Source organism: Paramacrobiotus metropolitanus, unplaced genomic scaffold (genome assembly GCF_019649055.1).
Source record: "Paramacrobiotus metropolitanus isolate TYO unplaced genomic scaffold, Prichtersi_v1.0 Parri_scaffold0000094, whole genome shotgun sequence".
NCBI lineage: Eukaryota > Metazoa > Tardigrada > Eutardigrada > Parachela > Macrobiotidae > Paramacrobiotus > Paramacrobiotus metropolitanus.
The window spans coordinates 358,076-374,904 of NW_026570314.1; the positions used below are offsets into that span (position 1 = coordinate 358,076).

The 16,829-nt window shown below is 48.2% G+C and overlaps 3 protein-coding genes across 4 annotated transcripts; 1 reads left to right on the forward strand and 2 right to left on the reverse strand.

The window, feature by feature from the left end:
• The first annotated feature begins 240 nt into the window (after positions 1-240).
• On the forward strand, positions 241-2,073 carry LOC129596737 (uncharacterized). Of its 2 annotated transcripts, XM_055494087.1 has the most exons (3): positions 241-1,076; positions 1,147-1,707; positions 1,794-1,874. In XM_055494087.1, exons 1-3 carry the CDS (start codon positions 468-470, stop codon positions 1,809-1,811), a joined length of 1,188 nt encoding a protein of 395 aa, XP_055350062.1. In that variant the 5' UTR covers positions 241-467; the 3' UTR covers positions 1,812-1,874. The 2 variants fall into 2 exon arrangements, with proteins under 2 accessions (XP_055350062.1, XP_055350061.1); XM_055494086.1 differs by having other exon boundaries at positions 1,147-2,073.
• Positions 2,074-8,601: 6,528 nt separating this feature from the next.
• LOC129596717 (BTB/POZ domain-containing protein 3-like) lies at positions 8,602-11,209 on the reverse strand. Its single transcript, XM_055494064.1, has 6 exons — positions 11,043-11,209; positions 10,857-10,979; positions 10,605-10,764; positions 10,355-10,533; positions 10,058-10,193; positions 8,602-9,239 (listed from the first exon to the last, which is right to left on the reverse strand). The coding sequence occupies exons 1-6, from the start codon at positions 11,207-11,209 to the stop codon at positions 8,766-8,768; spliced, it is 1,239 nt and encodes a 412-aa protein (XP_055350039.1). The 3' UTR covers positions 8,602-8,765.
• Positions 11,210-12,449: 1,240 nt separating this feature from the next.
• LOC129596718 (uncharacterized protein K02A2.6-like) lies at positions 12,450-16,476 on the reverse strand. The gene is made up of 4 exons (XM_055494065.1): positions 16,166-16,476; positions 14,056-16,097; positions 13,322-13,621; positions 12,450-12,682 (listed from the first exon to the last, which is right to left on the reverse strand). Exons 1-4 carry the CDS (start codon positions 16,474-16,476, stop codon positions 12,450-12,452), a joined length of 2,886 nt encoding a protein of 961 aa, XP_055350040.1.
• Positions 16,477-16,829: the final 353 nt, after the last annotated feature.

Here is a 16,829-nt window from a genome sequence, read left to right on the forward strand (position 1 = left end):
TTTGCATTTTTCGCTGTATCTTTGCGCAACCGATTATGGAATTCTGGCTTGTATTAAAGTAAGTACATGCAGTGCGTACTTGTACAATTGTACTGCGTGCTCGTACGCCTTAAGCGGGATCAACCCTGCACTGTTGTCTGCCGACTCAGCACTTCAGCGCTGTCCTTGTTCTCCCCTGATTGGCTGCACTCGATCACTTCTGTTGATCGCCATTTTCGCGTTCGATCATGAAGAACTAAAGAATGCATTTGCAGCTCATCGGCATTCATGATTTTTTCACGTCAGCTTACGCTATGTCGTCTGTTTAGAGTTAGCAGGACTTTTCGTGCACTGAAGAGTGTAATTCTACTTCCGTTCTTTCTTTTATTCCGCTAAGTTTTCAGTACCGACTTTTACGGGACTATTTCTAAATCATTCCCCAGCGCAGTCTAATTTCCGTTTTATGTCGTTGATTGGTCGTTAGAAGAATGTTCAGGAAAGACATCTGGCGCTACGGTGCAGTGACTGTGAAGACCGAGCAGGACGAGTTGTGGCACGGACTGGTAGCGGATGTCAACAGCAAGCACGGCTTGACCGTCAACTTCGGGTGCCCGCAGTTCCAGGCCGCACTGGTTCCCTGGGCTAACTTCGTCCAGGGCCGGACATGGACACCAGAATCCCGTCTGCAGTTCGGCGGTCCCGCGCTGGCTGTTTACCAGTTGACAAGAAACGTTCCGTGGCGTTGGCATCGTGCCTGCCTCCTGGCGGGTAGTTCCGATTATAAGTACGCTTTTGTGGAGCTGATCTTGACGGATGGGACGGTGGTGCGGGATGTCGTGGGGTGGGAGCGCGTGCAGCCGCTGGCCGAGATGCCGTCGTGCCAGTGGGATAAAGCGCCCCACAAAGCCCCTTTCAAAAAGTGTTGGATCGAGTTGACCGGGGATCCACAGCTGCTGGCGGTCACCCAACGACCCGATTTTGTGGAGCATTGGCTGTCCAGGACGGGTACAATCGCTCGTGGTATGCGGGGACGGAGTTTACTGTGTCTGGCGACGTCGAAAGAAATACCGCGCTTGTTCGCACGGGAGTCTGAAATTGTAAGTTCTACTGGTAATGACTGCTGCTAGACATTTGCGTTGCTTAACCAGGCTGTGGTTTTGGCTCTAGGCGCAAGTGCTTTCGTGGATTGGTCAAGCTGAGCTGAAAGCAAGATGGAGTAGGTCTCGTCAGGCGAACAGCGTCAATGGCACGGATACGTCGCCGAGCCCTGGCCATACGATCGCCATTGACGCAAACTGCGAATCTTATACTCAGCAGCTGCCTGTGGAGGTGTGGGCACGAATTTTCTCCTTTCTGAATGCATACGAGCGAGTTACTGCCAGTGAGATCTGCTACACGTGGAACCGTCTCCTCAAGTCTCCACCATTGGCCGTGCGCGTGGAGATTGATCTGGACCAGCACAGAGGCGTAACGGTGGCCGGTATGGTGCATCACATGATCATGCCGTCTACGAAAACCCTCCTACTGACCAGCAGCGATGACGAGCGACGCCTGAAACAATGGCCCAGGGATTCGCCGCTTCCCAGTCCACTGCACATTGTGGTCGATGTTCTGCGCGCCAAGAACCTGCGCGTTCCGCGGATTGTACTGAAGCGCTGCCGCATCAGGAAGCATTCACTGCTGGGAACCGCGAACGGGAGATCGGATATGGCGGCACTGTGGTGTGAGGTATGTGACCAGCTGACCCTGGAGGATACGCACATTCTTCTGACGTATGAAGACCGAATGAATATTCAGCTGGTTGACCGATCCAGGTGCTGGGAGAGTTCTGATCGTGTGCTTTTCTACCGTATTCAAGGCAAAACCATCGATACACGGATGAAGGACAAGTTAACCCTACTCGATACTCAAGAATCGGTTCTGGAATATCAACTTCTGTAACCTTAAATCTGCAAGCTGTTCATTCGCGTGCTAGTAGCCTAGTATCACTTGATTGTTTTTATGAAGTATTGCAATATCAGCACTAATATTTATAGTTTAATATTACATTTAATACTTGGTGTTAACCATAGGCAGCCAGCATTCGTACTGATTGCTGTGCACTTGTATTTTCAAGACTTCAGGAATGTTACTCTCTGCAGAAAATAGAAACCGCATTATTTTGATATACCGTAATGTTGCATCGATATGATAATGCCAAGTCATGCTATAAAATGTCTGTACGATTAAATGCTTGAATACAGATTTCTTATGTTAGAGTTAGAATGCGGCATAAAAGCCATAAAAATTGTACGGCATCGGGCGTTATAACCGAAAAAGATGGAATAGAAAAATAATGATTCTCGTGAATGCGAATGTGACGCTACTGTGTTGTACGAATGTTGTACCTGGCAAAATTTGGCGTAGTCTATGTACGTACTACGTAGTACTACGTAAGTAGATGCAGTGTTGTTGCTTAGTCTGCTAAAGCGCACGCAGCTCCTGAGCTGCTAACAAAGTAAATGTACTTTGTATTGGCGCTCAGTAAATATCTGTACGTGACAGTACGTAATTTCAAAATAATATGTAAAACCGTTATTGCGTAAAACGAACCAAAACTTTACTACAGCTGATAAGTTGCTACTAATAGCTGTCATATCTCGAGAACACTAGACGTACATGATACAAGTCATGATGCTGTACGTGCCTGCATTCCTGCAATGAACATGTTAAGGTTTGTGTTGGGCGTACTTCCACTGCGAACTCGTACTACAATGTACGTACTTTCACAAGATCAACGCACGGCTGCCGACTCACACGTGCCAGCGCTTTCGTCGTTGTTCTCGCCTGATTAGCCGCAGCATTTAAGATGCACATGAATCACTATTTCACCAGCTGACCAATATTTCGCGTCGGATCTTGAAGACAGAAGAATTAAAGCATGTGGCTGTTTGCTGAGCTTTTTCCGCAGTATCTTTCTTTCTTTTATTCCTCTAAGTTTTCTGGAATCAGAATTCAAATGTACAGGTTTTTTTCTGAATCATTCCTCGGCGCAGTCTGATTTCCGTTTAATGCCGTTGACTGGCCATTAAAACAATGTTCCGGAAAGATATCTGGCGCTACGGTGCAGTGACTGTGAAGACCGAGCAGGACGAGTTGTGGCACGGACTGGTAGTGGATGTCAACAGCAAACACGGCCTGACTGTCAACTTTGGATGCCCGCAGTTCCAAGCCGTCCGGGTTCCCTGGGGTAACTTCGTTGATGGTCACACTTGGACACCCGATTCCCGTCTGCAGACTGGCGTACACGCTCTGGCCCTTTATCAGTTAAATGCCAACGCACCCTGGCGCTGGCACCCTGCCAAACTCCTGGCTGGTAGCTCTAAATATGGTTACGCTTTTGTGGAGCTGTCCTTGGGTGATGGGTCGTTGATGCGGGAAGCGGTGTCATGGGAGCACGTGCAACCTCTGTCCGAGATGCCGTCGTGTGAGTGGGACAAAGAGCCCACAAAGCCCCCTTTAAAAAGTGCTGCATCGAGTTGACGGCGGATCCGCAGCTGCTGGCGGTTACCCAACGAACCGACTTAGTGGAGCAATGGCTGCGCATGACGGAAACAATTGCTGTTGATGTTGATGGACGAGGCCTTACGTGTCTGGCGAAGTCGCAGGAAGTATCGCGCTTGATCGCACCGGATTGTGTAAGTTACTGAATTCTGCTGCCAGTTGACAATCGTAGAAGTCGTTTGAGTTTAATCCCATTTGACACTATTATGATTCTTGTGGTGTCTCTAGGCGCAAATTCTTTCCCGGATTGGGCAGACCGAGCTGAAAGCGGGATGGAAACCGACTCGTCAGGAGAGCAGCCTCAGTGGTATGGATACGTCGCCGAATACTGAAGCTTTAGCCAGCGGTGTAAGTCAAACGCCCTATTGGTCTGATGTACTTCTCAAACTGCCACAAATTGCAGACAACTACTGCCCATACAATTCCACAGTTGCCTGTGGAGCTATGGTCGCAAATTTTCTCCTCTCTGAATGCGTACGAACGAGTGAAAGCCAGTGAGACGTGCTACACGTGGAACCATCTCCTCAAGTCATCTCCATTGACCGTGCGTGTGGAGATTGATCTGGACCAGCACAGCGGCGTAACCGTGGCCGGGATGGTGAATAAGATGGTCATGTCGTCTACCAAGACTCTCGTGTTGACTAGCAGCGATGACAAGCAGCGCTTCCTCCGGGGCACGTCCGATCCACTGTTTCCCAGTCCGCTGCACATTGTGGTCGATGTTCTGCGTGCCAAGAACCTGCGTATTCCGCAGATTTTGTTGACGCGCTGCCGAATCCGAAAGTATTCGCTACTCGGCACCACGGACGAGCGACCGGATATGGCGACACTTTGGCGTGAGGTATGCGACCAGCTGATCTTGGAGGATACGCACATACTCTTGACGTATGAAGACCGAATCGACATCCCACTGCCTGACGGTCCTGACCCATCCCGTCGGTACTGGTGGAGTAGCACTGTCCTTTTCTATCGTATCATAGACAAGATCATAATAGATACGCGGATGAAGAACCAGTTAACCTTACTTGATACTCAAGGATGGTTTGTGCAGTATCGGCCCCTGTCACATTGATTTTTCAAGCTGTTTAGTAGCTTTACTAGTATCAGACGATTGCTTTATTGACTTCTTTTGTTTTTCCAGTACTTTATGAACTGTGAATGCAGGAGTAAGTACTTTGCCGTTCGCTGCAGAAAATAGAAACTGTACTTAATTTGATGTTGCCTACTCTAGATATGATAATGTCAATTCATGTTGTAAAATGTGACTCCGAATCTTGTCGCACTATTCAGGAGTTTTGCGATACGAAACCGTCAAAAATGGTATAATGATTTTACGGGAAAGAAACTAACCATAAGAAGATACCCTAAAGCTTTAATAAGCATCACCTGCACTGGAAACTATGCCGTTGCCAACGTTTTCCACCAGCTTTTTAGTTCCGCCTTCCCAGGATCCGTATATTTCGAAGGCGGCTGCCACGAAATGGTATCTTGGTTGCAGCCAGCCGTGTTTCGTCAGTTTTCCTCTTTTTACGTGCTCCGCTGCTGCGCCGACGCACGTGGAAGTGCGGTCGATATACGAGTATGAGGAAGCGAGTGTATCCCCGCAGGTTACATCAACGGCCAGTGCTTTTCCGCGCTCCCACGGGACGAGAGTAATCACATCTGACCTTTTATTATCTTTCACGGACAGGCCATTCGGCTCCATTCTGGCTAGCTAATGTAGAAGAACTTGGAAGAAAACCTGACAATCCATAGCTTTGCGGCCTAGTGTCGGGTGGTAGGTGTACTGGGGCTCTTCTAGTGTTTAACTTGTCGAAGCCTGTCATATGTATACAGCTCTACATGAGACCAGAGTGCCAAGAAAGCGTTACGGTCCACCGCTACTACCAAGGTGAATGTTGAAGGGTATTGCAAAAGAAATTTATACTGTTCGGCAGAACAGCAGAAACACATCTTGCAAACGCCAACCGTATAAAGTTTTGAATCACAGCTACAAAATAAACGGTTATTTCGCTGCTTTACGCATCTCCCTACCTGGTAAGTGCCGAGTCGCCGACCGACAGATTAAGTTATTGCAGTACCTCACAATCAGTTCCAATGGGCCTGACAGGCTGACACGTCCACGAAGCCGCTTCAGACAAGTTCACAATCCGCTCAGCGGATGATATCCAAGATAACGTTGCTCTCGGCGTTCCTTAAGATGCAGCGGGTCTGCTCATGAGCCATCGCTTCCAGACTTCCAGCGTTCTCCGTGACAATGCGATTATCCGACTGAGTCAACGTGCTGATCAGAGAGCCTGACAGAGGAGGTCCGCATAACCGTCTGATCCGATACTATTAGCACGCTTATTGCTTTCGACAACGGTATTTGATGTATGGAGCTATATTTTGCACTTCATTTATTAGTGCATTAATTCCTCCATTTACTGAGTCCAGAAAACTGAGACAGTACACAGTGCGGCGGGGTCGATGCCGCTAACAAACAATGGCAAAAAAACCGGAAATACTCGTCCTGTAACTGAATGTTCTGAAAATGTGACAACCGCAACGAGATGGCGGTTGGGTTGTGACATATAACTACCATTGGTATTTTCACGAATTGTAAATTTGTACTATGTAGTTGCAAAATTTTGTACATACAACTACAATTGCAAAATTTTGAATTTTCAGCCTTATATCGATTGCCTACGCCAAAGTTTTCACTCTTGCCTTTAAAGCACTGTTTAGTCTATGAATTCATTTTGCAGCGCAATGTTGATTGGCGCCCATTAGTTATTTCGACCATCAGGAGAATGTTCAAGAAAGACATCTGGCGCTACGGCGCAGTGACTGTGAAGACCCAGCAGGACGAGCTGTGGCAGGGGCTGGTAGTGGATGTCAACGGCAAGCACGGCCTGACCGTCAACTTCGGATGCCCGCAGTTCCAAGCCCTGTTGGTTCCCTGGGCTAACTTCGTCCAGGGCCGGAATTGGACCCCCGCCTCTCGCCTCACGTATGGTGGTCCCGCACTGGTCCTTTACCAATTGGCGGCTGACGCCCCCTGGCGTTGGCATCGCGCCCGTTTTCTGGCGGGTGGTCCCGATTATGCCTATGCTTTCGTGGAGTTGCGTTTGTTGAATGGGACACTGGTGCGTGAAGTGGTGGCGTGGCCGCGCGTGCAGCCGCTGGTCCAGATGTTGTCATATGAGTGGGACAAAGCGCCCCACAAAGCCCCCTTCAAAAAGTGCTGCATCGAGTTGACCGGGGACTCGCAGCTGTTGGCGGTCACACAGCGGCCCGACTTTGTGGAGCAATGGTTTCGCATGACGGACACACTTGCCATTGACGTTCAGGGACGAAATTTAACGTGTCTTGCCACGTCCAAAGAAATACCGCGCTTAATTGCACTGGAGTCTGGAGTAAGTTAATTCGCACGCTCACGCACTGCCGCCATAGAGCGTTGTGCCTACTGGGAATATCGTAAATTATCAAATAAAAATCCGCGGTTAACAAATTTTAATCAGACTCATAAAAACCAGGAATAGAACTTATTCCTTTCGACAACGGTATTTGATATATGGAGCTGTTTATGTTTGCTGTAGGCACTGCCACTGTCTCGTATTGGCCGGATTGAGCTAAAAGCAGGATGGCGACGGCCTCGTCAGGACTGTATGGATGCTGCGTGGAATGTTGCCAGCCTACCCGGTGCTGTAAGCTGCAGTAGTTACATCCTTCCACTGTAGTGCAGTTTCAATTCATTTTCGAATGGCGAGCAGTCAAATGTCCCCTCAGATCCTAGTTGCTAAATTTGGAAAAGGCATACGCTTTCACACATTTAGAACACTCTCCATGTATGACTCAGCGCCAGGTTGTTAAAGAACACTCAGCTGCATTACTAGTTGTCCGATTTAAGAAAGGAGATTTTGCCGAGTTTATGTGCTTTTAGCCGTAGTCTGGATATCTGTACTACTGTATTTTCCTGAAGCCGTTAGCTGTTTTAAAATATTTTTTGCACTGCAAAACTGCACTGATTGTTATTAGGCAAACGTTGACCCAGTTTCCGCCACTGATTCACACCGCTTATCCAATATGCAGCATTTGCCAGTCGAGCTCTGGTCGCGAGTCTTCTCGTTTCTCAACGCGTGCGAACAAGTGAAAGCCAGTGAGACATGCTACACGTGGAACCGCCTTCTAAAGTCCTCTCCACTGGCCGCACGCGTGGAGATCGATACGACACAGTGCAGCGGTGAATTGGTAGCTTGCATGTTGCATAAGATGGTTACATCGTCCACGAAAACTCTGGTGGTCGTCAGCAGCGATGACCGGCGCTGGATGTTGTCGCATCCGCTCCTCCACAGTCCTCTGCACATTGTAACGGATATTCTGCGCGCCAAGAACCTGCGCATTCCGCGTATTGTTCTGGCGCGCTGCCATATACGGAAGTATTCACTGCTGGGCTGGACGGACCGGCGAGCTGACATGGCGCGGCGCTGGCGCAACGTGTGTGACCAGCTGATTGTGAAGGATATGCATCTCTTCCTGACGTTCAGAGACCGAATGGACCTTCATCTGGCGGATGAATCGCTGCAGCATTGGCGGGACCCGGAGCGCGTGGTTTACTACCGCATCAAAAACAAGACCATCGATACGAGGACGAAGAATCAGTTGACTGCACTCGATGTTCTGGAATCGGTTCTCCAGTATGAAGTCGTTTCGCCTTGAATGCGCCGTTCATCTTTCGAATAGTCGTGTAATATTGTTCTTTTGACTTGGTTTTTGAAAGGAGAATGGTCTTAAACGGAGCGGCGCTCTTATACTGACTGGATTGGATAATGTTAATGCCATAATGCGCAACGGCTAGTCTAGCTTGTAGGATGTTTGCGATAGCGACTGCTGCATAACAGACGCCGCATTGGTTGCTTTATTAGACTTTTTCAACTGAACTTATCATTCTTCAACAGTTGCTACGGACTTAACATAGTTCGAAACAGTCTGAAATATTGTAAAAATCAATATATGCATTGCAGTTGCAGGAGCACAAAATCAGACAAGGACAGCTAAAAAGTGTGTTGTAGGAAAACGCACCTATTTATGTTCCAGCGGCTATTACGAGAAAATGGCTTAACTACTTAACTTGTGGATAATATACAGCCACAATATACACGTCACGTATCAGTATGATTACCAGTTCAAAATAAAAAAATTACCATTACAATTACTAAATAGTTACATACGTAACCAAACGGTTGTGGTCTGTGCACATTTCACAGTGCAGCGCGATTGGCCGCTTTCCAGGCGTCCAGGTCCCAGTCGCACAGACTCAAATCGGCGAAGGGCTTACCGCGTTCTTTCCCTGCCAGACGGACCGTATGTACACCCGGCCGCCGCAGTGAACCGTACACCGTGGGAAGCGCACAGCACCCGCGGCCCACCCACACTCGCTGGCCGCGTTTCAGGTAATCCGCTGCCCGGATCAACTTCTCCGGCGCAACCACGCCGCTCTTCCCGCTGCACGTCGACACGTAGGCTACGTTGGGCGCGCTGATCCCGGTCACGTGGGCCGGGAACCAGAACTGCCTGTTGCGCACAAAGATCTCCTCGCGATCTTTGAAGCAGAAGGCGCCGATCTGGTGCATTACGCATTGCCGCGGCGCGGTCGGGAAGGACAGCGGCGGTTTAACGGTAGCGTGTTTGTACTGGCAGATGTCCCATAATTCGTCCTGCTGCAGCAAGCCCGTCTAAAAAAACAAACCGGCTTAAGAAACATAGGCCAGACTTGTTTGGACTATTGTTTAGACTTTGGCTGAACAAGACTGTCAATGTGCATTATTACAAAGTATTAACACACAGTGGTCTCGCAGACTGGAAGGTACGGTATTTCCAAAAAAAGTAAGAGACAGTGTGCTGTTTACGAACTACGAGGGAAAGACTCATCCCTCGGGCAAGCGATTACAATTTGCGCTCACCAAGATTTGCAGTTAACTACCGAAAATACAAAATTTATGCAGAGTTCGTGCTGTTTCAGTTTTAGAAATGTCTTGTTAACCGGTTAACCGTGCTTAGATCTTAAATTCCGGTTTGCTATGCTATAACACGTAAAATGATTGATCAATAAAAACAGGTGATACACAGACAGCTTATACCGCAAATCGAGACATGCACAATGCACAAGAACGAGCGTTCAGATATTTTACATGCAACGGAAGACAAAATTGTCTTAACATCGGAAACGGTTTTGCGGCTTAGCCATGTGTGCAACTCAATGAGAGAACAGAGAACTCGGTTGCCGCGCTTACTGCTCAGTAAGCGGATATTATAGCGATTGGTATGCGGCGGTGGCTAGTCGTATGCGCAGCAAACCAAAAGCGGCTAACGGTCCAAATATGACTACTTTGTCGTCCATAGTAAATGCATGCAAGAGATAACTACCAAGTACGGTATGAAAACTGTAAAGCGACATTTCTTGTGCACCTAAGCGATATATTATGTAAATACAGATGATGACGCCTGGTGCCTACTGGAGGTGCAGTCACAGTTTAACCGAAAGCGGGCCTACCTTAGCGGGGCCGTCCAGCAGTTGAGCATCACGCAGCAATGGGAAACGGATGAGGTAGAGCGCCGCCCCCAGCGTTTGACGCCGGTTTTCTGGGGATCGCTCCATATTAGCTCGCGCACAAGCTGCCGCCGCCCACCTACAGAATCCAAACATAAAACAATTGTTCAACGTTTGTTATCCCGGCACACCCAGCTCTTCAGTTTTCAGCAAGATTGTTAATTGTTTCGCCTCCCATCAGCATTTGCGCAAGCAAAGATATAGCTTTCCTTGCACGTTCCATAATTTCCGTACGCTTACCGTTCAACAGCCAAGTAGATGGTGTTCTCGTCAGTCGTTAAGGTGTCGCGTTGCAGAATCATCATGAGCGTTTCGTGAGGAATATTCTCGAAATGTACCGATAGAAAGACCAATTCACTGGATCGGTCCACAAATTCAAGGCATGCCTGCATGGCCTTTTCAGCACCCCATAACTTTGCCTGCAAATTACCAAATACATTGTAAGACAAAAATCGTGCGCAACAGCAAAAAGTGGTTTGGAAGTACGCACCTTTTCGTAATATGTCAGCCAATTTGTCCCGTTCAGTTTGCTGGCCAGAAAAGTACAACAGGCCTCCACCAGCTGCGTGATATCGTAGCGTTCCCCGCAGTACAATGTCTGGTACACGTTATCCAGCTTCAGACCGTCCATTGCGTCGGTGTAAACAAAACTATAGAGATTCGTCGAACAGTGTTACACAGTTAATCAAGACAGATTTGCATTAATTCACATAGCGCTAGCATATGAAACCTGGAGTATTACCTGAGCATATTAGCGAAGGCCTCGGGAAACACATCCGGCGTCTCGATAGGGTCCGCCCCGTTCTCCGCCAGACCCCCGTTGAACATGGCGTTGAAGACGTCACTGCTAACGCTTAGTATATACCTGTAGAAAATATACAGGGAAAACATAACATTAGCGATACCCTTGGAAGGGACGCCGGCTTACTTGTGGGCGCGGAAGATCCTGGGCTCGTCATGGTCTCGCCCGACGGTAAACGCCACGTCGCTCAGTTCTTCGCGTGCCATAGACCGCTTCATGCGGTTGGCAATCTTGGCTACGGTCCCGCGGGACTGCGGGTCCACAGCCGGCACAGCGGTAGAATTGCCGGACATTGTCATAGAGTCAGAGCTTAAGACTTCAGAGTACAACGACGAAAAAAGGCTGCAAACATATCGGGCTGATGGTTTGCGGTGAAAGTGGGCAACCACTGATGAATCGATTTTCACCCGACAAGCTGGGACCCTTATAAAACTACGCGTACGTATCCATGTGTCGACAGAGAGCTCAAGATCCGCTTTAAAAAATCAAATCCGGGTTGTTGGCTTTGGTCCACATTCAGGATATTGAAAACGATCAGCGATGAAATATGACCAGGGACAGAGTGACAGACTGAAGAAACAAATGCCTAGGAGCGCCACCCGTGTGCGGCAATTTGTCCACTACGATTTTTGTATGGAAATTTATGAAATTAAGACACCCGTGTCGTGCTCTAATTGATGATTCTCGCCAGGATGGCGCCCTGTGGCGGTTGGCAGCCGTGCGACTCAGGTGCGACGGGAAGTTGTCGTAGGCCCATAGAAACTAGTGCTTATCCCGGCACTTTTTAAACAGCGCGCGTTCGCAAAATGTACTGTTTGTTAACTGGGCAGATACATGAAAATTTACAGAAAACTGTCCTCTGCAAACGAGGAAAAATTTTGTGATAAAAATGCTTACAGTATTCTTAAATTAAGCGGTAGCTCTATGGCCACGGTATTACTCTACCGCCTTAAATTTTAGCACGCGACCAGAAACACAGCGCATGCATAGTTCTCCTGTTGGCGCACTGTAGAATCCCTGTTTGTTAGTGACGTCAAAATGACACACTGCCAGTCTGCAGTTCAGGCGAGAATCACGAATCTTTTGTATTAGCGGCACTTTTTTATAGGCTACCCAAGTAGCATAAACTTTACTGTTATTTGAACTGGGAAGAACCGATCAAGAAACAGAGGTCTGCCACGAAAATGTCGCTGGGCAAATCTTTCTGCACCCGGCGGAAGTCGTCGTGAACTCAGTTCTTATTAGTAAATTTAAGTACGCACTACACACTATTTCAGCCTGCCGTACGCGATTTTTACTCGCAGTTTTTTTGCTAGGTGTGAAGTATCTAATAATACTTTATTAGATGTGTACAGTAGGACGACTGATGATAGACTAAATATAAAAGTAGGAAAACATACAAACATTCTCTCAGAGATACTGCAACGTTGCTAGGCTCATATAAAGTACTACAGTACTTTATAGTACATACACTACACTCCCCCACAATAAGATAAAACACACGGACAATGAAAACAGGAATAAATATTAATTTTAAATCGGCGGAAATTCTACGAAAATCTTTTTCGTCACGTAGTCTTTGAGGAGGTAATCCGGCATCTTCCTTGTCCGATCGCTTCGGCGGAGTTCTGCTTCCGGAATCGGGGCCTTCGGAACTTTCGGTGGCTTTGCAGCAGCCTTCTCCGATGGCTTCTTCGGAGGCTTCGTTTCGGCCGTGGGAACCATGACTTCCGCCTTCACTGGGGGTGGCGGTCCACGGTCTGGACCTGCAATAACAACAGGGGGCACAGGCTGCGGTGCAGCCTGCATACTATACTCAGATTTCGGCGCCGCAACATCGCGTCGCGCCTCAAGCGCAGCCTCCAGGCATCGCGCTTCTTCAACTGGTGCCGCGGGTTCACGTCGCACCTCTGGCGCCGCAACCATGCGTCGCGCCTCTGGCGCCGCAACCATGCGTCGCGCCTCTGACGCCTTACGCTCACGCTGCGTCGCAACCTCTACCGGTGGTAGCATCGGGACGGGCTTTGTGTTCTCTGTGCACTCGCCGCCATCTGCGACTCTGCGTGCTCTTCGGCGGTCAACCAACGGCGTGGTAGCATCTGGTTAGCATGTCTTCGCCACACTTGACCGTTTACTTTAACTTCCCACATCGTTTTACCGATGGGTTTTACCAGCTGCCCTGCAGCCCACTTATCAGCACTGTTCAACCGGAAACTTTACTTGGACTAGTTGTCCTGTTATGAACGCTCGCGCTTTCGTGCGCTTATCAAAATTGCGCTTCTGCCTGCCTCGGGCTTTCTCGTGCACCTGCGCTACAGGATGAACCAGGTCTAATAAAGTCCTGACCTTTCGATTTAGAAACAACTCGCACGGAGCTTTTCCAGTAGTACCATTTGGTACAGTACGAAAACGACTAAGGAACTCCCGTAACGCATCGGCAAACGTTTTCCCGGACTGCATGCCTTTTTCTATGCCCTTCTTCACTACACCAACGTAGCGCTCGGCTTGCCCATTGGACTGCGGGTGTCCCGGGGCTATAGTCATATGCTTAATCCCTCTTTCAGTACAAAACTGCTGAAACTGTTCCGACGTAAACTGACGTCCATTATCACTGACGATATCAGTACACAGTCCATATCGCGCAAACAGACTTTCCATGATGAAAATCACGTTACTGGTATCGGCTTTCTTGACCTCAAACGCTTCTAGCCACTTCGAGAATGCGTCAACAATTACGAGTATCATTCGACCCTTGAACGGTCCGGCAAAATCTATGTGCAACCGATGCCACGGGCCCTGTGGGACCGGCCACTGTTGTAACGGTACCTTTCTGGGATCTTTCGCTAACATCGAACAAATCTCACATTCCCGGCTACTTTCTCTACCGCTTCGTCAATACCAGGCCACCAAACGTGGCTTCTCGCTTCCGCTTTCATCTTCACTACGCCTGTATGCGTACTGTGTAAGTACTTCAGTATCTGTGCACGCAACGAACTGGGGATAACTACTCGGTTATTCCACAGTAAACAACCATCGCATATTGAATATGCGTTCTTCCGGCGACTGTACGCCACTAACTCTGTTGGAACCTTGTTTGGCCATACATTCAAATGGAACTGTTTGACTCGGTCAATCTCACTGTCTTTCGCACTCGCTGCACGAATCACTTCAGCTGATACTGGCATACTGGATAGAATTTCACTTTCTATCAAATTGACCACTTCTGTCTTGCCCAAATCTTCTTCGTCAAACAAATCTGATGACTTAATCGGCAGTCTACTGAGACCATCTGCCTGACCAAAATCTGACGTTCTACGGTACTCGATTCGGAACGTGTAACCCATGAGCACAATGGCCCACTGCTGCAACCTGTTTGCAGTAACTACTGGCACACCTTTCTTGCTTCCGAACACCGTAACCAGCGGCTTATGGTCAGTTAACAAGACGAACTCTCGACCGTACAGATACTGGTGAAACCGTTTTACACCAAAGACTAAACCGAGTGCCTCCTTCTCAATTTGACCGTAATTCTGCTCAGCTGATGTCAGCGTCTTCGATATGTGCGCTATCGGCTTATCACTACCGTCAGGCATCCTGTGGCTCAACACTGCACCTATACCATACTTCGATGCATCAGCTGCCAACACTAGCGGCAATTCAGGGTTGAAATGCACTAACTGAGTAGCTTTCGTCAAATCATCTTTTAGCGACAAGAATTCTTTCTTTCTCTCACACCCTTGCAAGATACTTTCAATGAGCTGCTGAAATATACTAGGCGCACTGGCCACACCGAACGGCAGTCGGTTGTATTTAAACAAACCCTTATGGGTATTAATAACGAGCAGCTTCGAACTCTCATCGTCAACTGGGATCTGATTATAAGCTTCTCTCAAATCAATCTTGCAAAACACTACACCGCCATTTAATTTGGCAAAAAGCTCATCTGGGTGCGGTAGCGGATACTTGTGCACGTCAAGTGCATCATTCAGACCAGTGCTCAAATCAGAACATATCCTGAAATTTTTCTTCGGTTTCTTTATGTAAACCGTCGGCGCTGCCCACTCGGCATGATCAACGGGTGTTAGGACACCTATACTGACTAACCGGTCAATATCTTCTTCAACTTCTTCCTTCAAAGCAAACGGCACGGGTCTGGCTTTACAAAACACTGGCCTCGCATTCTCCTTGAGATACAGATGCGCCTTAAAATTCTTGCAACACCCGAGCTCATCTCGGAATACAGCCTTATGCTTCTGTAGCACATGCGCCAACTTCAGCTTCTCAGTTACTGTGCAGACGTTACCTTGTTGCAACTGCTTCAAACTCAATGCACTAAGCTCTAACTGAGATATCCAATCACGGCCAATAATGCTACAACCACGCTCTGTCACTAGCGCTTTCAGCGTTTTCATTACGCCTCTATGCTGTACCTGTACCTCGACAGTACCCATCAGCGGTATCTGATGACCAGTAAAACTGTGCAGTACTTCATCTGCTTTTCTCAACTTCGGCGCTCCAACCCTGCGCCATGTCAGCTTACTCATGATTGTCACTGACGATCCTGTGTCTAACTCCATTGGCACGTTCTTACCGTTCATCGTTAACGGTACAAATATCGACGTGGGCGTCACTGGACCTGTCCTCAGTACATCGTACTCCTGAGTTCTGACATAATTAGTCCTTCTCTGATCTCTGCCTTCCTTCTTCGGTGCCTTGCACACCTTGGCAGTATGCCCTGTCTTTCCACAGTTATAGCACTTTGCATTCTTGTGCGGACAATCTGGCTTCATATGACTGGTAGAGCCACAGCCAAAACATGCTGACTTACGACCAACATTGTTGTTACCACCGCGACCTCTAAAACGACCTCGGCCACGCCCATGAAAACCTCCGCGTTTTATAGCGGCTACATCTGGCGACTGCGACTTTGAACCTGACTGCTTCGCATCTGCACGACTCTGCTCATACTTATCTGCTTCTTCGTACAGCGTATCGAACTTCTCCACTGAGGAGACTGGCAATGAGTACAGGTATCTACGCGTCGTCTCACTCGCTACACCTGACATGAACGCAGCGCACAGCTGGTCGTCAACAAATGTATCTGGAAAATCGCATTTAACTGCTTGATTCCTGAGGCTATTGCTGAAATCTAACAACGTCTGACCTGCCTGCTGCTTAATGCTGAAAAGTTTGCTCGTTCGACTCGCACGTTCGTACGCTTACTATAAGCGACCTTGAGCTTACTGTACAGCTCGTCGAAGGTGAACGCGCCAGGATCCTTCGGACGGCACATGGAGGCTAGCATCTCCATTGCCTTCGGAGCCAACGATCCCAGGAGCAGCGGCTTCTTCCTGTCCGTAGCCATCCCATGGGAGGACAGGTGACTGTCAAACTGGATCCGCCAGGTCTCCAGTTTGATGACCTCTGGATCGAACTTCGCCAGGCGGGGCAATCCGGTAGAATCCGCTTCTTCTCCGGCCACATCCTGCCTGGTCTGCGTCACGGACGTACGGACAACGGTACTCGTGCTAGTACCATCCGTATTTCCAGTGGTAGACATTATTCCAGATTAAAAACTTTTTTAAAAATTGCTATCATCCTTCACGCCAATGTGAAGTATCCAATAATACTTTATTAGATGTGTACAGTAGGACGACTGATGATAGACTAAATATAAAAGTAGGAAAACATACAAACATTCTCTCAGAGATACTGCAACGTTGCTAGGCTCATATAAAGTACTACAGTACTTTATAGTACATACACTACACATAATTATAGCTGGAAGTTACTGTGAAGTGCAGATTGCAGCCTTTTCGCTCACATATTATCATCTCAACTCATACCACGAACAGCGTATGGCCCAGAAAAGACTTCTTCAGATAAAACAAAAAATACGTTCCAGCCATCAAA

What these genes read in the sequence shown, in the direction of transcription:
- LOC129596737 (XM_055494086.1), top strand. Translation starts at nt 468, where the DNA reads ATGTTCAGGAAAGACATCTGGCGCTACGGTGCAGTGACTGTGAAGACC. An exon ending in TCGCACGGGAGTCTGAAATT is followed by an intron (nt 1,077 to 1,146) that starts GTAAGTTCTACT and finishes TTTTGGCTCTAG; the next exon opens with GCGCAAGTGCTTTCGTGGAT.
- LOC129596717 (XM_055494064.1), bottom strand. Translation starts at nt 11,209, where the DNA reads ATGTCCGGCAATTCTACCGCTGTGCCGGCTGTGGACCCGCAGTCCCGC. An exon ending in GCCTTCGCTAATATGCTCAG is followed by an intron (nt 10,765 to 10,856) that starts GTAATACTCCAG and finishes GAATCTCTATAG; the next exon opens with TTTTGTTTACACCGACGCAA. An exon ending in GGCTGACATATTACGAAAAG is followed by an intron (nt 10,534 to 10,604) that starts GTGCGTACTTCC and finishes GGTAATTTGCAG; the next exon opens with GCAAAGTTATGGGGTGCTGA.
- LOC129596718 (XM_055494065.1), bottom strand. Translation starts at nt 16,476, where the DNA reads ATGTCTACCACTGGAAATACGGATGGTACTAGCACGAGTACCGTTGTC. An exon ending in TGCAGCGAGTGCGAAAGACA is followed by an intron (nt 13,622 to 14,055) that starts GTGAGATTGACC and finishes CGAAGTGGCTAG; the next exon opens with AAGCGTTTGAGGTCAAGAAA. An exon ending in GGAGTTCCTTAGTCGTTTTC is followed by an intron (nt 12,683 to 13,321) that starts GTACTGTACCAA and finishes TTGTTATTGCAG; the next exon opens with GTCCAGACCGTGGACCGCCA.